The 27,039-nt window shown below is 28.1% G+C and overlaps 2 protein-coding genes across 2 annotated transcripts in view; both read right to left on the bottom strand.

The window, feature by feature from the left end:
- LOC145191815 (uncharacterized) overlaps positions 1-27,039 on the bottom strand; it is a 37,162-nt gene that overhangs the window by 5,216 nt on the left and 4,907 nt on the right. Inside the window, exons 4-11 of the mRNA XM_090076280.1 lie at positions 23,237-23,494; positions 21,754-22,011; positions 21,110-21,421; positions 17,680-17,840; positions 16,982-17,282; positions 16,626-16,679; positions 10,601-11,929; positions 8,639-8,668 (exon numbers count right to left, since the gene is read on the bottom strand). Of these exons, the coding sequence (XP_089932406.1) occupies positions 8,639-8,668; positions 10,601-11,929; positions 16,626-16,679; positions 16,982-17,282; positions 17,680-17,840; positions 21,110-21,421; positions 21,754-22,011; positions 23,237-23,494 (2,703 nt within the window). The remainder of the gene's footprint in view (positions 1-8,638; positions 8,669-10,600; positions 11,930-16,625; positions 16,680-16,981; positions 17,283-17,679; positions 17,841-21,109; positions 21,422-21,753; positions 22,012-23,236; positions 23,495-27,039) is intronic.
- LOC149893756 (uncharacterized) lies at positions 1,338-4,298 on the bottom strand. The gene is made up of 2 exons (XM_090076388.1): positions 3,504-4,298; positions 1,338-3,314 (listed from the first exon to the last, which is right to left on the bottom strand). The coding sequence occupies exons 1-2, from the start codon at positions 4,102-4,104 to the stop codon at positions 1,921-1,923; spliced, it is 1,995 nt and encodes a 664-aa protein (XP_089932514.1). The 5' UTR covers positions 4,105-4,298; the 3' UTR covers positions 1,338-1,920.

The raw sequence follows: 27,039 nt of genomic DNA, 5'->3' as shown, positions 1-27,039 counted from the left end.
TCCTTCTGGCTTTTTATAAGTTTTGTTATAAATAACTCACAAAAATGTTGAAAACCATGCTGTCAATAATTCCAAAAAAAAGGGCCTACAAACTGAAAGTGCAAGAATAACAGCGATGAGCTTTCTTTAAGCGGTAAAGTTTTTTTTATCGAAAGAAATTGCTTACAAGAGAATAAACAACAAGAGACCAGGCTTAGAAGAGAAGAAACTACAACTTATATATCTTATATATCTATTTTAACCTAACAATTTTTTTTATATGGTGCTTTCTGTTAGAAATGTTCAAAATCGAACATTTTTCGTAGCTAATACATTATGAACTTAAAGCCGAGGTTAATGCAGCGATTAAATGTCAACAATTAATGCTTAACTTAAAAAGTTGTTACGGTTGTAATAGCTCTTAGTGCTTGTTTATAGTTGCGATTTTACTTACACAATTTGTTTTTTTAAACTTTATAAAGTCAATGTCAGCAGGTCAACATCAGCCAAACATCTTCTCAGAGCAAAAACTCATACTTAGCATTTGTTTTCGTTCAACCAAGCAAGATGAACTCAAATGTGCTGATTATGATCAGAGTCTTCAAGTGCTGTAGTCATTTTAGTGATACTCATGAGTAAGTTTGTTACTTCATATATTCGCTTTGTTCCAGTTTTAAAAATGCTTACAGAGTTGTTTGGAAACACATCCAGAGTGAGGGTTTTGTTGTAATTGAAAACTCGAACGTGGATTGTGGAACGAAAGTTTGCAATCTTTCTCTTCGCTTTATTTGTCACGGTACGCTTTATATATTCTCAGTTCTCCTGAGAATTTTTAGAGCATCTCATGACAAATTTTGAAAGTAAAAGCGTGATTGAAGTATTTGTACTTTTTTTAATCGGAACTTTCAAACAAACAAAAAATACTTGCTTTCAATTTCGTTAAAATCGAGAAACATTTGCTTTATAATAAAAAACTCAAAACTCAATTCTTATCTCTCTTTCTAAAGTTATAAGAGCGACCTTTTTTTGTTAACAAGAGTTTGCTTCTGTTAACTAAAAACTCTTAATGTACAAAATGCAGGTAAAAAAATTTATTTGCAAGTGAAATTTTAAAGTGATGCTTTTCATTTTAAATTTAGATCAAAATCATAAAAAAGTAGTCAGTCTGACTAAAGGAGACAACATATTGAATAAGTAAGAAAAGAAAACTACAAACAAAATTTCTGTAGCCATCATTTTTTTCAAGAGTCTTTTGTTCTGTATATCTCTTAACTAGTACACTAATTGTTGATTTAGCCACATCACAAAGCTCAGATTTGCTTACAAGAATCTTTTTCTCTACAGCGCGTATTACTAAATTTTTCTTTTTTCGTGACAATTCCTTAGACTTTCCCACACTTGTCCAAAATTGGAAATAATTACTCCGAAGCTTCCCGAAAAAACCCTTTGGAGCGAAGTATCTACATATGTTCCTGATTAGAAAAATGAAAAAAATGAAATCCTTCATGACCGTCCGAGCGAGAAATTTTAGTTTTAAAATGTAAGAAATTGCGACAAAAAATATTTTTTTGCAATCAAAAGAAAACACATTTTTTATTCACTAAACATTGATCTACACTACATAACAGATCCCTGATGCATGGGTAAGTCACTAAAATGTTTAAAAAACTTCAAAATCAAAAGTAAAATGATTGTTTAGCAAGTTTAATTTTGATTTTTTTAAAAATGATTTAACAATTGTCCACTGTAGATTGCTTTTATTCTTTTTATTCTATGAACACATAACAAAGAAATAATGTGAGAAAACAATGTGAGAAAACAATGTACTCTTTAAAAAATTGAGTTGGGGGCAGCTTTAATGTTAGTTAGTCAAGCTTTTTTGAAAAACTAAAACATAAATAAACTGAAACAAAGAGACGATGTTTTCTTGATAACTTTGCATTAAAGACGCTTGCTGTTGAAATCTACTATGCAACTCAGCAACTTTTCTGGATAGTCTGGATGACCCAGAGGCCTTTTGTATCTCTCCCAGTGGGTTCGGAAACTGTGATGAAGGGCTTCTGTTGTCTGTTCGCTGAATGGTCCAAGAGACTTTTTGTGACGATCAATGAAATCCTTGACATGAAAGAAGACAGTGTGGACTTTTGGACTCACACTTACTTTTGGCAAGGAGAGGAAAGCCAGTTGAAATTGGTCAATTTTCTTTGAGTAGTTTGAATCCAGATGATTTCCAAAGCAGGCATTCACAACTGCATCAAACTTTCTCAAAGTGTCGATGAATGGAAAAACATGAAAAGCTGAACAATTCTCTGCTTGTCTTTGAAGAAGGTCAACATTTTTGAGGAGTTTGCGGCATTCATTCCCAGCAAACTGCCCTCCGTGAAAAGGCTGTTCTTTGATATGAAGAGCTTTAGGCCATTCTTCAGCCTCAGGCCAGGAGTCCTTTAGTGCCTTGAACAGATGGTTCACTACACCGAGAAGGAGATGTAGCTCCATTGGTGGTATGATGTCAAGAACAAGTGCATTGTCAGAAAAATCCAAGAGGGGCTCATGCACCACATTCTGAAATTGTTTAGCCTTTTTCATGTCTAAACCAGCTGCTTTAAATGAGGCATAAGATCTTCTGATGGATCCAAAGGTTCGAAAGTTACCATTCTGTGATAACCTATTGTGATCAATGTCACACCATGTGCAAGGGTGTGAGCTGGCATGTGACTGAAGCCCACACACAAGGTTTGCCACCTTCAGGTCACTTGAAAGAAGAAAGTCAACTCGCTCAGAGAAGATGAGAGATAGTATTGTTCTCAAATTCTCATAGTTTTCTGGTACATCCTCTGCTACAGCAACAAGAAGTTGAGATTTCACACCACTGTCTTTTGCTGCAAAAGATGTAAGTGTCTTCTTGTCTGGTGGAGCTTGAACTTGAGAAATCAATTCATCTTCTTGAATCCCAAGGCTAACCTTGAGGAAACCACCACCACCGTCAATTCCAAGCTTGACTATGTGCTCTTTATACACTTGTCTTTTGAGCAAGACATCATTGAGAAGTTCAGAGAGATTCTTGCAGTGAACCACAATTTGTTTCTTTGTCTGAGACTTTTCATGTGTCACAGTTATGTTTGTGTGAGTGAAATGATCAGATAGTTGTGTACCTATTTGATGGAATTTTGCCCGGAATTGAGGTTCAACAACTCTGGCTTGTGCAACATGGTTCAATGTTGAGGCCAATTTTTTGACGCTTGCATTAGACAGCCCTGTGTTTGTCTGAATGTTTGCAAGGTCTTGGGCTTTTAGAACTACTTCATCACCAAAGAGTCTTTTTGCGCTTGCTGCACCTGTATTAAAAACATTGCTATGAGTAGGAGCAAATTTTTCACATAAACAACCAAGTTTTCTTTATGGAAAGTAAAGTTTAGATTTGAACTGCAAATTTTATTTGTTAAAGGTTTTTTCTTTTGTAAAAGACAAAGACAATGACAAAGTTTTAATTACTATCAGATAAAAGATTTGCAAGTTACTGTTACCTGGAGTAATTGGCAAAGGTCGCCCACCACCACTTTGTGCTATTCTTAGGGTTCCATGAGGAGATGCCTCTTTAGATGAAATGACTGCTGAAGCAATCTGTTCACTGACTTTGGAATCTTTTGATGCCAACATCTTTATGTTATGCCTGAATGTGAACTGATTGCATTGATGAGGTACTCCTCTTCCAATTAAGGAGAGGCAATCAGAACATCTTCTTTGGTCTTGGGATGGTAAAGGCTGTTGTGGCATTTCAAATGGGTGTTTTTGCAATGCTTTCAGGTGTCCAATTTTGCAAATGATGCAATCACACTGCTGTCCTCTTGTCTCAGGCCTAGGGATGACAGATGAGAAATCAAAAATGGGAGGGACAGAGACATTCTCACCATTTTTCTTTCTCCTCAGAAGCAGTCTGCAAGAATCACACATTCCAAGTGGGACTCGTGTGTCACAAAAGTCAACATCCTGAGAAATCAGACTCTTGACTTGGTCTTTAAGAAAACTTGTTAGCTCCCTAGAACATTTTTTCATACAGAGGAGACAAACTGACTTCCGACAGTCTTCATGATTTTTTGCTGAGTTTGGCATTTTTGAGTTGTGCATTCCACGAATGAAAACATGAATATGTCATTAAAATGCCTTTTCCCGAAATTTGGTTCAATATTTTATTAGGGATGTGCCACTAATACTTAAGAACTGATTTTTTCATCAAATTTTGAAAAAAAAAATTAAAATTTTTTTTGGCAAAAATCTTATTTTTTAAACTGAAATTTCTCGCTCGGACGGTCATGAAGGATTTCATTTTTTGCATTTTTCTAATCAGGAACATATGTAGATACTCCGCTCCAAAGGGTTTTTTCGGGAAGCTTCGGAGTAGTTATTTCCAATTTTGGACAAGTGTGTTCCCATTATTTTTTAAATTAAACTTAAGTTAAATATTATCTCCAGTAAATTTATTTTAATTTAAATACATTTTTCTTAATGAAGTTTTGATTTTCTTAATGGGCATGGAACTGTTTGTAAACACGGTTCCATGCCCATTAAGAAAATCACGGTTACGTTTTCAACGAAAATTTGAATTTCTACCTTCCATTACAAGTTATTATTCTTTTGAGTAAATTATAAGATCACATTATAGGAACAATTGTTAAAAACTTCATTCATCTTCAGTGAAAAGTCAAAAAGTTATGACAGAAAAAATTTAGCTAATTATAAACTTTTGCACTCAACTGTAAATCTTGATGGGTAGGAAATTGTTGGCCCACAGCTTCATGTCTTAGGGGAGGATAGAATGTTTCAGTTTAATCAAGAACAGGGTTAGGAGGGTGCAACTTTGATTAAAAGAGGCTGCAATGTTTCTCTTGTTTTTTAATTTTACGTGGGTTTTTAATTATCCAAAAGTAAGTCCCTAAACAAATGGAAGGATTTATTCTTAAGGAGTAGATATTTCTAAGTTTATTTTCTTATTTCTTTTTTCCCTCTTTAAAATGCTAAAAAGACACATCTCCGTAAAGCTTTAAAGATGAGTAGGGGGTGGGTGGGGAAGAGGTGTTTTAGAGAGAGTGAGAATTGTTTAGACCAGGGATGGTCAAAACGTGGCTCGCATGCGAGTCGAAACGAAATTCCAAGAGCCGCATGCGCGCATGCGGCTCTTGGAATTTCGTTTCGACTCTTTTCGTATTAACTTTACTTAATCGCAAAACTTATTTTTTTTGAAATTGATAAAGTAAATGCTAACAATAATTCACTTCGCTACAACTGTAAGAAAAGAAAAATTGATGACGAGAAAAGAATATTTAATGAAGATTGGAAAATTTGCATTTGTTGAAAAAGAAAATAAACCGATATGTTTAATTTGTAATAAAGAACTTGCTCACAACAAGTCAGGGAATATTAAACGCCACTATGAAACTAAACATATAAATTTTTCTAAGGAATATCCATTAAATTCAGATTAAAGGAAAAATAAAATTGAATTACTCAAAACAATAATTAACAATCAAATGAATACTTCATCTTTCAGTAAAGAATCAACTATTTCTACAGAAGGAAATTTTGTTATAACATGGAACATTGCAAGAGTAAAACATTCTTACTCTGATGGAGAATTTGTAAAGCAAAATATTTCAGATCTCCTCTTAGTTTTAGATCCTAAAAATAGCAAAATCCAAAGGTTAATTTCACAGATTCCTATTTCTCGACATTCAATTGAAAGAAGAATATCTGAGATTAGTGCTGATATTGGGCAGCAACTGTTAAATGACTTAAACTGTAAAGCATTTAGTTTAGCTCTGGATGAATCAACAGATGTTCAAGATAAATCTCAAATGGCAGTATTTGTTAGGTATGTAACATCAGATGTAATTGTGAAAGAAGAATTTCTAGATTTGGTTGAGCTAAAAGATACAACTCGTGGAGTTGATGTAAAGGAAGCTCTTGAAACAGTTCTACTTAAAGCCAATGCACCTATCAACAAACTTGTTAGTGTTGCTACAGATGGTGCACCAGCAATGGTTGGCAAACATGTTGGACTTATTGGTTTATTAAAAAGTGATCCTAAGTATCCAGAGTTCATTCCAGTTCATTGTTTGATTCATTGAAAACATTTAGTAGCAAAACATTTTAATTTTTCAATCGTTCTAAAATCAGTGACAGAAATTGTAAATTACATTCGATCAAATGCTAAAAATCACAGACAGTTTAAAAACTTTATTGATGAATTGGATCTTGCTGACAAACCAAATGACCTATCATTTTACTGTGCTGTACGGTGGCTTTCAAGTAGTGATGCTTTTTATAAGTTCGTAGAATTATTAGAACCAATTAAATCTTTTTTGATTGAAAAGAAAAAGACTTGAAATACTTGATGATATGAATTTTTTGCAAGATCTTTTGTTTTTGACTGATATAATGCAACATTTACAAAGTCTGAATTTATCTCTTCAGGGAAAAGAAAAAATTATATCTGATCTTGCTCAGACTATTTTTAGTTTTTCAAAAAAAATTACCCTTTTTCAGAGAGATCATACTTTAAAAACCTTTAACCATTTTCCTCAAATGAAGAAGATGATTATTTCTAATCCTTTAATTCAGTATGATGACCATAAGATTGAATCATACAGGGAAAAACTACAGAATTTACTAGAAGACTTTCAAAAAATGTTTATGGATTTGCATGCACTTAAATCATCTTTAGGATTTATAATAAATCCTTTTTAAATTGATATTATTGGTGATGGTTGTCCAATTCCATCAAACATAGTTGAAGAAGTATCTCAATTTGAAACAGAACTACTAGATCTCCAAGAAGATCAAAATCTTCTGATGTTGCATAAAATACTAACTTTATTGGAATTTTGGAAGATAGTGCCTGAGGTTAAGTATCCCCTACTGAAAAAGATTAGCATAAAATTTATTTCAATTTTTGGTTCAACATACACATGTGAATCTTTATATTCCACTATGAAATTTGTCAAATCAAAGTATCGTGCAAATCTAACCACTGAGCATTTGTCAGAATTACTTAGAACAGCAACTACAAGCTTGAAGCCAGATTTTAAGAGACTTACCAGTAAAGTTCAGAATCTTAGTGCCTGATTGGAAAATTCATAACTGTTTGTAATTTTGTTACTTTTTTAAAAACTTATGACGTGAATATGCTTCTTAAAACAATTCTATAACTAGTTTTTCTTGTGTGAGAGTAAAAGGGAATCAGATTTTTATTTAACTTGATTGAAATGAGTTTTTCGAAACACTCAAGATAATTTGAAATTCTAAACAAGCTTACATTTAAAGTAAAGTTTTTGCCTTTGAAAAAAAATTTTTTTAATTTAGACATAAAAACTAGTTGTAAATATAAAATTTGTACACGAAAAGTTTTTTAGAAAAAGTTCTTTAGAAAGATTGATTTCTTTTCATAAAAATTTAAATTTAACTTTATGGAGTATTTTACAGCACTTATTTTGCCACCAGTTTCTAATTTTTTTATAAGGCAAAATATCTTTAAAAAAAAAATGCAGAAAAATTTTCTTAACGAATTAGTTAATGCGGCTCTTCGGTTCACGTAAGTATTTGAATGCGGCTCTCGTGCCAAAAAGTCTGGCCACCCCTGGTTTAGACAAAAGAGTTTACATGAAATTTATTAAGAGGTTATTTAGGTGTATCATTGACACTGAAAACAAAAACTCACAAAATAGAAAATATGTTAAAATTAAAGTTTATCATAAAAACGAGGCTAACAAATAAAACTGACAAAACAAACCATCTAAATAGATAACAAACGCAACTGATAAAAACATCATTTACACTACAATCAGCAAAATACTGAACCTCTTTAATATACTGAAAGTCATGAGGTCATTTTCTTAGCAAAACAGACCGAAAAAACTCATGTCATAAAAATCTTCACTTTTTCCTTTCAGCTATTAAAACTTTCTTCATATGAGTTTCTTCACGTGTTTTTTATAGAAAAAAAATTTCAAACGAAGTTCTTCCCATGATTTTAAAGAAAATATATACGAATGTTTATCAATATAAAAATTTACAATTGTCTTATACACAAATTAACCTATTGATCTCTAATAAATTGATAACTAATAACTATTTTCTTGAAATTTAACAAACTTATAAAACTGACACTGAAAAAAAAAAATTATCGAAAATATGCTAAAGGTAGAGTTCATCATAAAAACGAGGCGAACCGTTACGAGGCTAACAAATACAACTGACAAAACAAGCCATCTAACAAATGTAACTGGTACTAACATCATTTACACTACAATTGGTAAAATACTGAATCTTTACAATATACTGAAAGTAATGAGAGCCATTTTCTTAGCAAAACAGACCGAAAAAACTCACGTCATAAAAATCTTCACTATTTCCCTTCAGCTATTGAAACTTCTTTCAAAAGATTTTCTTTCCGTGTTTTTATAGAAAAAAGATCATTTTTAGCTAGAAATGCTCAATCGTATTTTGCAAATGAGAGAAGAAAAGTAGTCGAATTCATCAATTATTTTAAATTTGTGGCGTGGGAACGAACCGAAGAAATGTTCTTGAAAATAAAGCAATCGCATTTCCAAAGCATTGATCACGTAATAGCTTCCTTAAACAAATTAAAATAATTAATAATTCTTACCACGTTTCAAACATGCTTTTGGTACCAAATCTAAAAGCAAAATTTTTTTAAAGGAGCATTTGTTTCAAATGATGGTCAATATATTTTTTTAAAAATGTCTTACTACCAAGTGATTTAATTTATCTTAAATATCTAGAGAATTGTTATTTTAAAACAACTTAAATTTTGTAAATTAACACTGAAAAATATTTCAATTGAGAGTAAAATAAATTTATATTCCCATTTTATACAACTTTATGTAAGGAGGTTAAATTATTTGATATAACTAAAATTTAACTTTAAAAAATTTAACTTTTTATAAAATTCACTTAAACTTAATTTATTCAAAGGTGATGAATTGACTTTCATAGCTAAGTTAACATTATATAGTAGTACTTTACTGGAAACAATATAACATGTAAAGTAAAAGTATACATAAAAAATTTGAAACAATAAAAATATAACAATTAAATCAAATAAAAAAAATATCAAAAAGATATTAACAGCATCAAAATTTTATAGATTGCATGTTGCATATTCAACTTATTTTACACTGCTAAATTAAAAGATTATTAAAAAAATTCACATTTCTATCATGTTTTTAACTGTTAAATTATTTCAAAAGTTAAACTTTGTAGAACTAACACATATTGAAAGAAAATTTTCCTTTGGTGCTGTAACAAATGCTTTGACATCTGTTAAAGCTCAAATCATAATTTTTTTTTGTATATGAAATCAAAAATAATAACCTTGTTAAGTTAAGGGAAAAACATAAACATAAAAAATTTTGTTTCAATTTTGTTCAATTGTTTGGTATAAATGAAACAAACAACAGGTGCTATTTTAAAAACGTTGCAAACTTTAGATTAAAAAAACTATTTAATTAGTTTGAAGAAAGATTAGTTAGACATTAAATAACAAAGTTGTATAAAAAATCTTTTTCAAATCTGTGATTGCCATTTAAAATACTTTATTAAACATTCAAAATGTATATTTAACCAAAATCATGTCACTTAATTCTTAACTTAAGGTTGTAATAAGTTAAATTCACTAGTTCAATCAAATCTGTAAAAGTATAAAGTTAGCCCTTTAGAGCTAATTCATGCTTTTAAACGCCACATAAAAACTGTTTGGGATGTTCTTCCAGAAATATTGAACGGCAGAGAGAAAAAAGTATTTCAAGATGAAACATAAATTAAGGAATAAAATTTTAAAAAAAGGTATTAAAAAGGTAAAGGTAAATCAAACTTTTGAAGAACAAAATTTCACAACTCAATTTTTTCACAACTCAAACTGTTGATTGACTCTGTTTGCATAAAAACAAAAATTTATATAAAAAAAATACAAGAAATTTCAAAAGTTTTTAAACATTTCTTCTATTACACTTATTTTATATTATTTATATAATTTATATATTATTGTTTGAAGAATATCTTTTAAATATTGAATAATTTATTCTCCTTTAAAATGTTGCTTTGCCTAATTTTATTACATTGCTAAGTATTACAAGTTTTTGATGGTTATCATTCGTTTTTTTTTTCAGTTGATAGATATTTTTAACTTAACAAAGTCAGTCAACATATTCAAAACTAATATCAAAAAATTCATTAACTTGAAAAACACATATATCAAAGATAAAATATAACAAGAAATCTCCCAGGTAAAAAAGAATTTGTTTAATTTGTAGATTCAAATAAATTTTTTGAGCAAACACACTAATGGTTTTTCATGTCCAACTGTCCAATTAAGTAGCCAATTATTACCAAATCAAATAATTGACTACTTAGTCATTTTATTCTTAAAAAAATAACAACAACAAAAAAAAAACAACAAAAAATTGGGAAAAACAACCCTAAACATAACAAAAATAATTAAAGAAAAATTAAGGGGAACAAAAGCTAGAACTCATTATAACCATAATAGACAAATAATGAAAACTCATACAAAGTGTAAAGTTTCTTTAAGATTTTAATTGGAACTTACTGAGTACAGCATTAAGCAATGAAATCCTTTCTTCATTTAAATTCTTTAAGTTACCAAGTAATCTCACAAAACATCTTTCGTTTTCATTTGCAAGTCCACAGATCATAGGCAAACAACTACGCAACATTTTGTTACACATTATCTCTTTAGTACTCAAATAAACGTGTGCATGAACTGAAACACAAAACTCCATTAAAGTGAGGTGAGCAAACTGATATTGAGGACCAAGTTGTGAGTCAACACGTTCAATGAAACCCAAAAGTTTATTTTCAACTTCATCAAAGTCATTGACAATTCCTTTCATTTTATCTTGTGAGAAAACAATTTTACCTTGCTTGAACAACTCCCATGCAACTTTACAAACTCTTAAAACATGTTGCTTGTTACTACCACTTTGCATCATACTATAAACTGTTTCATCGGTTTTACAAATGTGTTTTTGAAAAAAGTATAAGAAAATAGAGCAATACAACTCAGTCATTGTGTTGAAAGAATAAAAATCACTTGCAGCAATAATTGCACACATTGCTGATAAATAAAATGGAATAGATGCCATGGCTTTAGCATAGGAAGACTCTTTAAGAACACTTTTAATGGTTTCTTTTTTGTTGCCGTAATTTTTGATATACCTATTAACTCCCTTGTCACTTAAACCCATTATTTGAATGAATAACTTGTCTGTACATTTTCTAACTTTATTTTTGTATTGTGATATAGCTCCAATTCTTCCAGCTACAACACATTTGTGTTCTTGAATATTCAATGCCTCTGCTAACACATTATTGATGGGCTGTTTGCTTTGATTAAGATTTATTAAGCCATCTAAGTTAGAAAACTCATCCAACCCATCTATCACAAACAATATGGAAAAATGGTTACAAACATTGTACTCTTGAAAAATATCTTTGTAGAAAACTTTTAACAGTTCATTTATGCTACTGATATCTTGGTATTGATTTAACTTTCTGCATTCAAGATAAATAACAAGATCTAAATTTTCCCATAAATTACCACTGGCCCAGTCCAGTAAGCACTTTCTGAGAAAACAAGTTTTTCCAATTCCAGCAATACCAGATATCAAGAGTAAAGATAGTTCCTTTGAAAACACTTCCTTAAACTCTATTGGCTGATAGTTCAATTGTCTCTGAAGAAACAACTCTCGCTCATCAACATATACAATGTCTTTTTCCACTTCATCTGCATCAACTACAGTCAATTCAATGAACTTATCTAAGAATTCAACTTTATCTGTAGTTTTAATTAAGTGCACAATTTCATCCATTTTTCCATAAGTTTTAAGATAAAATTTTTTCAGTGCCTCACGCATTTCTGAAAAAACAAAAAAAACTTTATCTTAGGTTTCTAAAAGTTAAATACAAAATATAAAATCCCAGTGGGTTTTTTAACAACTGAAAACCTGAAATTCAGTAAAATAATTCAGTAAAACAGTAAAATAATATTGTAAAATCAAATAATTTGAACAAAAACTTTTGAATAATTTTGTTATCATAGTTAAAATTATGTTTTATTAAAAATCATTAGAAAAGTTCAACTTGATTCCCAATTTAAAAAATTTTAAAAAACAACTCTTTGTCTGGAGTTGTAACTTTTATTTCTTATTTTCTTAAAAGCTCGTTTTAAACATTGTTGCATTTATTTTGTAAATAAAATGTGTTTCTATTTATATTAGATTACTTGTGCATTGCTCTTCGCTGTTAGGATCTCAAATTAATGTCTGTTTTTATTATGAACTTTAAGTCTATTTCTATTAAGTTAGTAAAAATTATAAAAATAAAAAAAAAACAATAATAAAATAAATAATAATAACAATAATAATATAAATAATAATAACAATAATAAAATAAATAATAATAACAATAATAAAATAAATAATAATAACAATAATAGTAAAAATAATAATGATAATGATAGTAATAATAATAATAATAATAATAATAATAATAATAATAATAATAATAATAATAATAATAATGATAATAGCAATAATAATAATAATAACAATAATAATAATAATAACAATAATAATAATAATAATAATAATAATAATAATAATAATAATAATAATAATAATAATAATAATAATAGTAATAATAATAATAATAATAATAATAATAATAATAATAATAATAATAATAATAATAATAATAATAATAATAATAATAATAATAATAATAATAATAATAGTAATAATAATAATAATAATAATAATAATAATAATAATAATAATAATAATAATAATAATAATAATAATAATAATAATAATAATAATAATAATAATAAGGATAATAATAATAATGGTAGTAGTAATAATAATAATAGTAAAAATGATAGTAAAAATGACTATGATGATAATAATTATAACAAATATTATTACTTTGTTTTTATTATTTTTATGATAATAATAATGATGACAATAATAATAACAGCAACAATAACAACAACAACACAAATTTCTGCAAGAACAAAAAAAAAGAACTTTACATTTCTACTTTTCATTTTATTTTTAACGCAGATGTTAAATTTTACAGTTAATAAAAGCTCTGTTTTAATTGAATACAGTAAAAAAAAAATGAATACAGTAATTTTGATGTTAATTTATAGAATACAGTAAAAAAAGAAAAAGTATAGCTATTAAAATAACACCAATAATCAAAATTATTTCCAAAAAGAATCTCATCATGAAAGAATATTAAATAACCACTGTTAAAAGATGTTTAATTATCAATGTGTATGTTATAGAAATAAAATCCTGTTGTATCATTCTGAGTGCTCCTTTTATCAAAAAGCTATGTGTCAAATATAATGCATTTTACTAATTATATTTCACATCTGATTAAGGTAAATTATGCTCTAAATATGGTTCCATCAATGTAGAATATGGTCATTTTTTTAAACCTAATTTTATATGCATAGAGGGTGTGAACTTATTTATCAAAGAAATTGTAATAAAGTTGAAATAATAAAAAAGGAATGTTGAAATAAGCTGAGAGTCCACAAATTTTATTCTCGTTGTTAAAAATTCTGAAAAAAAATATTGATTTTGATTTTATGTTTATGTTAAAAACCCTTAGAAAGTTTAAAATGGATTCCTAATACACATTTATTTTAATAAGTAACTGAGAATAATTACCTGAGGTAATTTCAATATAAATTGCTATCATTTCATAAATTTGGCTATTTGAAATATGAAATATTTTATATTTCAAATAGCCAAAATAACAAAAAAAAATTTTTCAAAAATTTTCTTTTTGTTTTATGTAAAAAATTTTAAGATAATAGTTCCATTGAAGAAGAATATATGAATATAGTGTAAATATTTAAATCAAAAATCATTTTAATTTCATTAACAAAATATATGAAACTAATTTTATTCAAATTTCAATAATTAAATTGACGAAAATAAATGAATTAATTCATTCTTAAAAAAGTTAATAATCAAATGAAAAAGTTTCCATTCTTCTGCTGTTACAACTTTGTATTGTAAGAGGCTGTTTGTATTCACACTTATTTATTAGTTATATTTAGTATTATTTACACTTATTACACATATTTACACTTATTCATTAAAATATACTTTTAATAAATATTAATTTCTCTTTTAAACGTGTCATTAGTTACTCATGCATAACTTTATATTTCTTTATTTTACCAAATCAATATTTCGTAATTACATTTTTAAAAATTTTATTTGTTAATATGTGTCTGCTGACACATAGTTAAGCAAAAACATTTTTGTGTCAGGATAACTAATTTTTTTTAAATTATGCTGGCACATAATGCTTAAAATTTAATCCATATCTAAATTGCTTTAATTGAACTTTTTATATTAAACTGATATTCCTGCAATGCTCATTCCAAAGTGCTTATATTTTCAATAATTCAGTTTCTTTCACTTAAGAGTTTTTTGATTACTCAAAAAGAGTTTGTCCTTGCTTTTCTCTTATTAAGACTTGATAAAAAAATTCTCTCAAAAATCAGGTGATTTTAGGAACTTTTAATAAATAAATTTCAATAAAATAAAGAAAAGTAAAGAATATGGAAAAGCATAAAGGTGGAGAAACTCTCTTCAGTCAATGCAACAAAACTGGATTTTCAAGGAAACAACATTTTATAAAAATTAAAGGATCTTCCTTGTGAGAATTAAGTTTAACTTAAGCTTACGGTAAATATACTGGAGATCTGAGTACCTTCTTGGTACCAATCAAAGCCTATACAACAGTATGACTATTGCTTCAATGCAACCACATACTCTGAAAAACTGTAAAAAAATTTAAATAGAAAGAATGCTTTTTTGCTAAAAATTGTCAATGCTGTTCAAAATGAATTTCAAATTTACCACAGGAGCATAAGTCAAATCTCACTTTACCTAATTGAGCTTTATCTTATAGACAAAACATTCCTCAAACAAAAATCTTTTTGTTTACAAAACTCAAGAAGATTTAAATAGATATATAAACAGAGTTTTCTATGATTTAATGTTGTCCTATTTGTCATACCATGTGCTATAGCATTTTACCACTATATGCTTGAAAAACAAACAAACAAACAACTAACAAGATATGACTGATGTATTCTAATGTTTAAACAGTTTCTTTGCTTAGATCATTGGTTGGCAGAGCTATTTGTTAGGAAATTTATTCTGTGCTATTGATATTTTATATAGAATATTCCCATCGCTGCAACATTATTTGACATTATTCCTATGCATTAAGATTTGACATCATCATTTAAATTTGACTGGTTACAGCTGCAACCTTACAACTAGTGATCGACCGGATTTCAGTTCGGATCCGGTTTCCGGCCAAAATTACGACCGGAACCGAAATTCTGGTTCCTGTTCCGGGTATATTTAAGATTTCGGTTCCGGCCGGATTTCCAGTTCAAAATGCTACCGAAAATATATATTATAAAGCTTTATTTAGCATAATACTGTCATGATCATTTTGATAAAAATGATTAAAAAATTTTTTAAATTAGTTTTTAAGCTTGAGAATTAATGTTAATAAAATTTGGCTTTGTTTGAAAACTAATTAATTTTCTTGTTTAAATTAATTTTAAATTAATATTTATATCTTGTAATGTTTTTATCGCTATTATTTGAGCTGAAGTTACACCATTCTGATTCTTACCAGCTCATTTTCTTAAACATATTGTCATGATCCAAATGGACAATTTTGAACCTCCTAAAGATGAATTTTACTCCTGCAGCTTTTCTTTTTGCACATTGTAAAAATTATTGCACAACTTCGAACAGGGGAAAATGATTAATGTGCATTTTGACAATCCAAAAAATCATTTAAGTGTTAAATGATTTTTTTGGATTGTCCAATTGCATCTCTATGCCTTGGGTTTCAGAAAAACTTAAAAAAGAAAATGTAAAATTTTAGTTATTTTTACTACATTAATTTTTGCTTAAATTAGAACTAACTTTTTAAAAATATATTACTTATTTTCGGTTCCGGTTTCTGTTCCTGTTCCGGTTTGGATTTATTTTTGGTTCCGGTTCGGAATAATTAGAATCTATTACCGGTTTGATTCCGGTTCCGGCAAAATATCTGTTCCGATCGATCACTACTTACAACTACAATAAAATTACAAGTCAATGTTACCCCCATCAACAGAGTAGCATCAACACTTGAAAAGATTGAAAAAATGAATAAAAACTACAATAAATTTTCCTTGGGTATTATAATAAGTGATCAATAGAACTAGAGAACCATGAATCAGTTGAAAATATTTTACTCTAATTAGAATTGTTTACACATATCAAAATTACCCTGGGTTCCCTACACTGATTTTGGTTAGTGTGGATAGGAATCATCAATCAAAAAAATTATTCAATAAAAATGAATGAATAGGAATAATCCTTGTATGAGTTGAAATCTCTCCAACAAACATAATGTTTTGTTGATGTGATCTGATGTTTAAAAATATTTAAACAATATTCAAACAATAAGATGTTACATATTGCCAAATGACTTCTACACAACTAACAACAACTTACTTTCTTTTTCTTCAATGGATGGCTTCAGGGGGTTTTCTGTCTCAAATGATTTATCTAATAAGTATATTATCAATAATGAGCAAAACACTTAAACATTCAAAATTTTATTTGTGTGAAAAATAATTTCAACTTCTACTACAAAAAGCAAAAAACAAGAGAAACAATATTTTAACAATCTTTTTACTATGTTTATAAACTTCAGAGAAAAAAATTTACTTCCTTAACTTCAGGAAATTTTCAAAATTAAAGAAAAAAAAAAAAAGACAACAAAAGCTAAACTTTCAAAAAAAAAAAAATTTTACTACAAATTACTTCATTTCAAATGCATTAAAAAAAAAAAATAAATAAGTTAGTACTTGAGAACTTCTCCATCACTTTTATCAAATCTAATCTGTTGATCTTGTACATCGCACTTGCTAAAGCTTCTAATGAAGGAAACTTTTGTTGGTTTTTCCATGTGCATAACATTCTGTAAGCCTTTTCTTCTAAATCATCATTATTTTCTGCATTTATGACATCAAGCTCATTAACATTGACTGATAAAAAGCGTCCCAAGTTCATCCAGTCTTTGCCAATCTTCATTTTTAATTGTAATAGTAATTCTGAATTGTCAAGAATACTACCCATTTTTGCTTGATCTTTTAACACAACTTTTTCCTAAACAAGAAACAACTTCAAAAATGTGTTCTTTTCCAAAACCTTTTGTGGGATTTTTTAGTTTTGAAATAAAAATTATAATTAACAAAGTATGAAAAGTATAATAAGAAATTCTCAAAGTAAATACAATCTTTTTTTTCCACTTTACCAGATATCAGAACATGAGGCAAAAATAACTTAAAAAAAGAGAAATTTAAAATTTTTAATTTTACGAACTCATTTTAGTTTTGTATAAAAAGTTAGAGATAGGGGTGAGGGTAAGGGGGCCTTTAATGACTATTGTAGACAGCCAATTTTTTTAACAATAAGCATAAAGCATAAAACATATTTTAAAGTATAAAGATATGTAGTATAAAAAGTATTATAAAAGAGTTTATTATAAACATGTAAAAAATACCTCATTGTTATCTGCAGCTGAGAACTCATTAAGGGCAGCATGTCTTTGTGGTCCTGTATTTGTAGATAATGATGGTGCAGGTTCTAACAAACTATGATGAATTGGTATAGAAACAGCTGTTTTACTGCTTCCCAAATCAACTTGAGCTACCAACCGTTCATCTATAAATAGCATGTATGCTTTATATAGTTGAACATTATATATACTCAAGGATTACAATAGTAATTGTGATGCTATAATTAACAATAATATTATTGGAAGCGATGGTAGACAACATATACAACATACCATTAGTACAAGAAACAACCTTTGGTACTAAATTCTAACTGTAAAACATATTGAGGAAGTGTGTTGGTATGGGGCATTTTCTCTGCACAAGAAGTCTATCTATTGGTCAAGATCAACAGAATAATGAACATCGCTGTTTACAAGGACATTTTAGAAAACAATTTACGAAGAATCATATGCTGATAAAACAATGCTAAAATATTGGAGATTTCAGAAAAATAATGACCCAACACACATTGAAGTTGTAAAAGCATTGGTTTTATGCTTTAAATGTGAGAGCATTGAGCTTGGGATCTCAATAATTGGACTTGAACCCAATAGAACACTGACGAGAAACGCTAATTTGTCAAGTTCTAAAGCACAGTTACTTAAATAAAGCAACATTATTCAAATAATTGAAGAACGAATGGGATAGAAATCTATCACTTGATTAATTGGATCAAAGCCACATCATTTTGAGGCTGTTATTACTGCAAAAGGTATGGCTACAAATGTAATCAATATTTAACTTAAGTCAATTAAAGAACATGTGCACTAATAACACATCAACAATGAAAAAAACTTTTTCAATAATTTAACCTAATTCCTGTTGTTTGGTGTGCTGATTGTTGTCACTTGTGGTGACTTTGTACTAAAAACATCAAAGGAGCATTACTGACTTTGAGAAAAAATTATACTTAGCATATTTTGGTCTAAAAGTTGGTAACCAAGACAAATCTTGTGTTTCTCACAAAATATGTTATGTTTGTGTCACCAAAGTTTACTTCACAGTTGTTTACACCAGCTAAGTTGAATGATTTAATAAGAGATTTGGGTTTGACTAAGTAATAAACAGAACCATTTGATCTGTAGTATCTATTGACAATTATAGAACAAGAGAGCAACAGTTTGCTCAGTTTTTCAAGCAGGAAGAGGATTTGGTTCACTGCCATGATACTGACAGTAAAACAAATCCTCTTCCTGCTTGAGTTTGGCATTGAGTACAAGAAGGAAGATTGGAGACTTTTTAAAGACTCATCAAAAACTAGCATAAAAGCTGTTCTGTAGTACAATAGAAATAATTATGCTTCAATGCCTATTGTTCATTCAGTCCATATAAAGCAAGCTAATGAAAATCTTAAAATAATTTTACAGAAAATTAACTATACAGCTCAATATTGGATGCAATGTGAAAACTTAAATGTAATCTTTATGCTCCTTAGTCAATGAAAAAGATTCACAAAGTTTCTTTTTTTTATATATAAGTGGATCAGAAGAGCAAGAGATCAACCAATATTGATCTCTTACTCTTCTAATATCTAAGTTTTTGGGCAATCTGAAAGCTCCACACTATGAACTTATTATAGCAAATAGGATAGATAAGTTCAAAACTTTTGCTTTTCTGTTGAACCTTAAAGTTTACTTCTTGCACAACCATCTTGACTTTTTTCTAAAAAGTTTTTTCCAAAATGGCCATAAAAGATGGATCAGACATCAGTTGGAGAAACAATATAAGAAAAATGGAATATCAACATCTTGGGTGATTACTGTTGGTCACTTTACAAAGAACAACAAAATCACATCAAAAAAGGTATACATGAAGCTTTAAAGAAAAAAAGAGATAGGATATGTTAAAATGTAAGCAGCTAAAATACTAATGTTGTAATTATTATTGTAAGTAAAAATTCTAACCAAATACAAAATAGGATAGGCCAACAAAATGTATTGAAAAATATATAATCCAATATAAAATTTGGAGAGAATTGTAGATAAAAAAAAAAAAAAAAACAATACCAAATATGGTTTCAGCACCCAAAAATGCTTATAACTTAAGTGAATTGGTTTGAAATGTTTTTACAAACAATTTTTTTGTTGGCATGTGTAATTAATTTTTGCTTGTACTGCAAAGCTGTCAGAAACCTTTTCACATGCAAATATAACAATTATAATAAGAGAACAAAATGTCACTGGTCAAAAACTTTAACATGCCACTATATACTTATTAAAAAAACAATGGGAAATTCACCAGAGTATTCAAGCAATAAAATTTTAAAAGTATAGCCTAGAACATTATGATATCTTTTCATTTTTTGTGTAAGTGACCTCATCACAACTCAGTGCATCTTTTCTGACTGAAAAATGGTCCAAAAATAGTTACTGTATCCCAACTAACTACATACCTTCATTTCTTTTAGACTTCATAACTGGTTTAAATGCTAAAAAATCCTCTTATTCATACAATTTTATTATATATTTAATATAAATTTTTACGTTATCAACTGCAAATTAAGAACTTTTTTAATAAAAGATTTTTCAACAGAAGAATATACAATTACTTTTGAGTAAAAATTGAGTGTTTTTTAAAATGTATATATCAAGGAGTGTTATCTATAGAATATAAATTGAGGAGTGTTGTATATAGATGTTTGTTTTATGTTTTTTTGTTAATTTAAATTTTCATATAGTAGCAGAGTTAATAAAATTCTCTGAATGCTTCATTTTAAGTTTAAACTGAGAAACATAAGATAATCTTTTTATTTTTAGAATTCTAAAATTTTTCTAATGTAGACTAGATTTATATAAATTAACAACTTTTAATTAAAGAATAAAAAAAGTGCAAACTTTGGACTTTCCATGAAGTAATATGTATCATGAACAATCTATTAACTTTGAGGTAAATAATATTGCATTGAGAGATGCTTAAATCTGTAAAGCACTATTTATAAATACTTTGATAAAGTAATTCTTGTAAGAGATTCAGGTAACTTAATGTTGTAACTACATAAACAGCATTTACAGAACAATTTGAGTGCTTTTCTTGTCTGGCTGTTTTATATTTATTTAAACTAAGCTATGACTAAATGATAGGTTAATAGTTTTACTTTTTTATATAAAGTTAACTCATGTTCTTTCAGCTGTTCATTATTTACATACTTGTGCTAATGCGTTATAAGAGGAATATTTTTTCCTTCTTGTTTGGCTGCTGGTGAAAATTATTTGTGAATTTATCTTATAAGAACTTTATTTATTGATACTTTTTGCTGACGAAATGTAAATTTGAACATTCAAATTTAACTTCAAGAAGAAAAAAATTTTCATTTTTCTATGGCAAGAAAAAGTTAGAAAGTATGCAACAGGTGAAATTAAACATTTAAAAAGATACCACTTGTAAGAACAGGTTTTTTATATGTTTCTTCTTTTTCTTTTCCATGACAACCATCTTCTTCAAATGCTGATAAAACACTAAATCTTTTCATTGTAATCAGAGTACTTTTTATCAACTCTTTAAACTGTAATGAATTAATATCATAAAGCTTTTCAAGTACTGTTTTCATTTTCATTTGATTGCTATTATTTTCTTGGTCAATATTCTCTATAATCCTGTTAACCTCATATAAACAGGCATAAATAGCAAATTTCTTCCAGTCAGAAGATGCACGCTCAAGCAATAACTTCATTACAATTTCAGGAGTTTCTAAAAGTATTTTTAAAAAAACTAATCAAACACAGGATCAAAAATATAATATATATACATATAATATAAAAACTATATATATATATATATATATATATATATATATATATATATATATATATATATATATATATATATATATATATATATATATATATATATATATATGTATATGTATATATAAAACCAGGACAATTTATTTACTCCTGCTTCAAAATTTATCAACAAAAACTAAAAAAATATATTTTGTTGAAACTTTACCATTAACAAATTTTTTTGTTTTAAAATTCTATAAGTATTACTGTAAAAAGACTAAAATAACAGATCATTACCAACCAAAGCCAGTCTGAACAAAACATCAAATCTCCTTGCAGCGTTGAGAGAATTTACAATCAACCTTTTATAATTTAAAGGAGCAAGTTCATAGAGCTTGTCTAGGAAAGCAGCCATTTTTGATTGATCATCGCTGTAACCACAGTCAATCTGTTTTACAATACTGTTAATGTCATGCAGACTAGTATGACGAGCAAACCTCTTCCAATCACCAGATACACTCTCAACTAAGATGTGCTCAACTGTTTCATCATTTTCTGAAAATAGAATCATACCTTTTTTAAAAGTAGATCATTCATAAAATAATAGTTTTTTTAAGAAAATTTGATTGTTTATAAATGTAAATATGTATGCATAAAGCAAATATTTTATAAACCAAACTGCATGTTTTTATTTAGCAGCAGCTTTTAAAAAAACAAGTAACAACTTTTTTTTCAAGCTTTCTAAGAATCAAATCCCAACAAATGGGGATTTTTAAGCATGTTGTTGTAGTCTTAAGATTGATGAACATGAATCTAAAATCATTTTCAAAAGAGTGCAAAAACTGCCAGTTGAAGTGAAGAATGCTCCATCTATTATTTGCAGCGTAATGTAATTAGCATATAGAGGCTTTATCTAAAGGCACATAAAGTTGAAAATACCCTAAGTTAATACAAATGACAGCTCTGTTTTAAAATAAATGAAATTATTTTCAAAAGCCATTTGATGTTTACAGTTGTAAATGTTATGATGCCTAGAGCCACATAAAGAGAAAAGAATGCAGATACCTGATTTCAAAAATCTTTACTATTAAATGTGCTTTAAATGAATTGAAAATTATCAGGATATTTTCATAGATAAGATCAAAAAAGAAACTAAAAGTTTTTCTTTAATGAAATAGAAAGAAAGCATGCTGCAACCAACAATAAAAAAGAATACAAATTTAATTTGGGTTCAGAAACAACAGAAAGGAAAGTGACTCTGAGGAAAATTTGCAACAAGGAGTTTGATTTATTATTTATTATTTGATAGTAACTCAAATGTTACAGATGATTTTCTTTGGTGAAGAACAAAAATAAATATAAGGAATTATGTAATGCAGCTACTTGATGTAAAACAAGCAACTGAGGTCCAAGCTTTAAAGTAAATGTAGTTTTGAAAGACCTGAATATGTTACCTCCAGCAAGTGAATGATCCTGCTAAGTTGCAACAACAAAGAAAGTTTGGAGGAAGAATCTTAATATGGAGCATAATGATGAGAGAAAGAAACTACAAAGTATTAGTTCTGGAGGAAAGATGTTAGGCTGGCATATGTTACAGACTGCTGAAGGACAATCATTTTATCCTTTCCAGAAGATAATTATGAAGATGTTGCACATAGTAACTAAAGTTAACTGTATCATATCAATATTCTTCAAATTTAAGTAAACTCAACATGTCCTATAACCAACTCACAGCATTTAACAAGATCTTTGATAGAAAAACACAAAAATATAATCTTACCATTAAATCCCACATCAAATAAGATATTAAGTTTTCCTAATGTGTTAAGAGAGTTTCCAATTATGTCTTTGTATTGTGTTGGGTTAATTTCATAGAGCTTTTTAAGGAAAGATGTCATTTTAGATTTATCATCCTTGTTATCTCGATCAATATGTTCAACAATAGTTTCAATGTCAATTAAATGAGTCTCATATGCAAATCTCTTCCAGTCAGTTGATAAATGTTCAATCAAGAACTTCTTCACTTTTGAAAAGTTTTCTACATACAAGAAAAACTCATTTAAATTAAAGATAACATAAAACAGATTACTACCACACAAAATGTATGTGTATATACAGAAAATGTAAATACAATTGTTTAAAATATACAACAATATTTCAGAAAATTCTATTTAGAGAGATCATATCAAAACAACAATCAGTATGACCACTCAAAATGAATTTTACTGGTCACTCTGATACATCTACACACCTATGTACCTATGTAGTAAGTTAAATTTTATATTTGATTACTTATTCACATGTATGAAGATAATTAGCCAATAGATAAAAAACATCAAAATGTCATTGAAGCCAATAGATAAAATATATAATAAATAGCCAATAGATAAAAAACATCAAAATGTCATTGATTCATAAAATAGCTCTTCTTTTTCACACATAGTACAGGTCTAAAATCATTCTGTTGATACACTTTATTTTTTATAATTTGTTATACTTGAAACAAAAATAAACTTTTTAGGAGATCTGGGTTCCAGTAGAAAAACATGTATTTCAACAAATAGACTTTTTGGCTTCAAATTATTTGATCAAGAGTCAAATATTTAGAAAAATCTCAGATGTTTCAATAATATCCAAAGACATCATATAACTACTTCTAAACTGAACAAAAAACAAAAAATGTATTTTTTATTCAGTTTAGAAGTAGTTATACTTATAGTTATACTAATTTGCTTTTTTAGAGCAAATTAGTACACTATGCCTGAAACTTATGGAAATGTTATTTCAGGTACAATTCATCTGTAAGAGAATATTCAAGCTGTGAAGAATTTAGTGGATGGAGCATATTATATAATTACAGCTTTAAGAATTTTTAAAAATTAAAAATGGAACTTGATAACATCAGCAATTTCAAGGCAATCAAGCTAGCATCATGGAAAGTTATTGATATATTATTCTGTTAAGAAAGAGTTTGGGACATCAAGGCAAAAAAATTAAATATTGAAAAATTGAAAACTAAAAATAGCATAAAATTTACACTAAGTCCTGGTGAAACTCTACATATTTTTAACACTCTGGATGTTTATTTATAACTATTAAAAAAAAAAAATAATTGCATTACTAATTAAATTTTAGTACTGCAGTGTACTGCAATATTCTGAGGCATTAAAACTTAAAACTTTAATTTTAATGCATGCATATATAAACTTGTTTTGAATTCTTTGGCTGTACATTACTTGTAAAACTCTAAAAGAATATAAGTAATTGCAATTCAACTTAAGTCATGGATACAGTAGTTCTGAAGAGAAACTACAATAAAACCATATCAACCATTTACAAAGATTCTTTTTAAGCAGATCGCAGCTGCCATTTGCCATTTCACAATAAAAATATAAGATTTGATAATCTATACTTTGTGACAGCTATACCACAGTTTGCTGTATGCCTCAACTTATTGTCAATTTATAGAAACGAGTAGACAATTGAAATTTTTTGGCAACAGTAAAAACTCTTATTCATGCTAATTGCAATATCTGGAAAAACAACATTCTTATAAAAAAGTAAATGATGAAGTAATAAAAATGTCTAAAAAGTGACTGAAAACATAATATTTATTCCAAATATTATCTGAATCATAAAAAGTATGAGCACCAACAATACAGTTATATAATGATAGTAAAATTTGATACATTCATTACAAATGGATCTTAACTGCACTTAATTGACATTGTAAATTCAGTCAGAGTGGCTATAAACTAAGCTCAGCCGTCTTGAAACATTTTGAGAATTTTCAATCGAGATTTTTATTTCGAGATGATACAAGAAGTTACGAGATTGGGTTTGAAAACTCACCAAAATATCTCAAAAATTTCAGAATTTTTTCAGTTTCTTTCAAGAGTTACGAGATTCTTTTTGAGATTAGTTACGAGAATCTTGTAATTACTTCATTTCAAGATAAAGCGAAAATTTCAAGATATTATGAGATATTACAAGTTTCTCGTAATGGTTTGTCAAAAAAAAAAAAGGGATAAATTAGTTAATCCGTACAAAGTACACATTTTTAAGACAATTGACACGCGTGACAGCTGAATTGTTATTGATTTTTTTTTTTTTGCAATGTAAACAGAGCTAAAAGTTAAAAAACTTTAAAAGTTTAATGAAACTAGTTCAAATTATATTAAATATATATTTTTTTGTTATTCAACAATATTATCATCTTTTTTACAAAGGATCAGGTAAGAAAACACTTTATCACTAAATATTTTTATAATTTATCATTTAATTTGTTGTGTCTTTTTACTTTAGTTCATTACTTAAAAATTTTTTTTAGTTTTTTAATAAGATGACAAAGTTAAAAGTGAATGATATCAGTAAAATAAACAGTTATTGTTAAAAGTGACAGTAATATTTTAATTATTGTAAAGGAGCATGTGGAAAATGATATTTATTATTTAATTACTGTAAGTGGGTGTTGTTAAATGTGATATTTGTAAACTAAATATTGTTATTATTACTAATGGTTAATTTATTGGTGCGTGCTCTCCACAGACTTCCTTTTTATTATATATTCTGTTGGTGGAGCAGCATAGACACTCTTGTATTTGTATTAGTTTAAATACATAGTCTCTTTAAAGGATCAGTTTTCAATCCTCGAGATTTTACAGTTATATTTACACTTACAAGTTTGAATTGTCATGTAGATGAAATGTCATATTGAAGCAATTGGCTAATTGCAGTACAAACTTTGGTAATCATTTTTGGGGAAAGTGCAAGTTTTCTTTTGTAGTTCCTGGAACTTTTTAATGATTGGATTAATTATTGTCCTGGAAAAATTTTTTTTGAAAATTTTTTTTGGTTTTGATAGTGATATTTGATTTCATACTTTTACTCTGACAACATGGTTCGTCCAAGGACAGAAATATGGAAGCACTTTACTGAGGAAAGAGTCATTGAGAATGGCACTGAGAAAGTTTTTGCGAAGTGCAACATTGACAACTGTGGCCATATCTCCAAGCTTACAGATGGAAACACCAGTGGTATGAGGTGTCACATCATTAGTTCTCACTCTGTGGTCTAGCTGTCTTTGGAAAAAGAAAAGGCAGAGAAAAAGCGCCAAGGAGATGTTACCTATCAGAATCTAAAGCTGGTGAATTGTTGTTTTAAATCTTTTTAATTTATCTTTAATAAACTCTTTTTATTGAATATTAATTATTTCATTGTTGATTTAGGATTTTTGAATCATTTTTCTTTTGTTTACTTATGAATCCAAAACCTTTTTAGTTTTTACAAAAAAAGCTACTTATTATTACTTTTTTTAATTTTTAGTTATACAACGAAGATGAGCGATAGGAGCAAGAACAAGGAGAACATACACCTAAAGTCTTGGATAGAGGCGTTAAAAAGAGGAAGTTGGTAGGACAATCAACACCTGAGAAAGCCAAAAACATTGATGCATACATGGAGTATAAGCCGCAGGACAAAGAGCACCTACGAGGAGACATAGAAATTGCCAAGTTCTTCCCTTCAATCTGGTAGAAACTGAAAAAAGAGTCGAATGTTTCACAATGAGGACTACCAATGACT

The sequence above is a fragment of the Hydra viridissima genome, unplaced genomic scaffold (assembly GCF_058129835.1).
Source record: "Hydra viridissima isolate aposymbiotic clone 2 unplaced genomic scaffold, HvirCarnegie_v1 scaffold_1, whole genome shotgun sequence".
Taxonomy (NCBI): domain Eukaryota; kingdom Metazoa; phylum Cnidaria; class Hydrozoa; order Anthoathecata; family Hydridae; genus Hydra; species Hydra viridissima.
This window is presented reverse-complemented; position numbering and strand designations above follow the sequence as displayed.

What these genes read in the sequence shown, in the direction of transcription:
- LOC149893756 (XM_090076388.1), bottom strand. Translation starts at nt 4,104, where the DNA reads ATGCACAACTCAAAAATGCCAAACTCAGCAAAAAATCATGAAGACTGT. An exon ending in ACCTTTGCCAATTACTCCAG is followed by an intron (nt 3,315 to 3,503) that starts GTAACAGTAACT and finishes TTTTTAATACAG; the next exon opens with GTGCAGCAAGCGCAAAAAGA.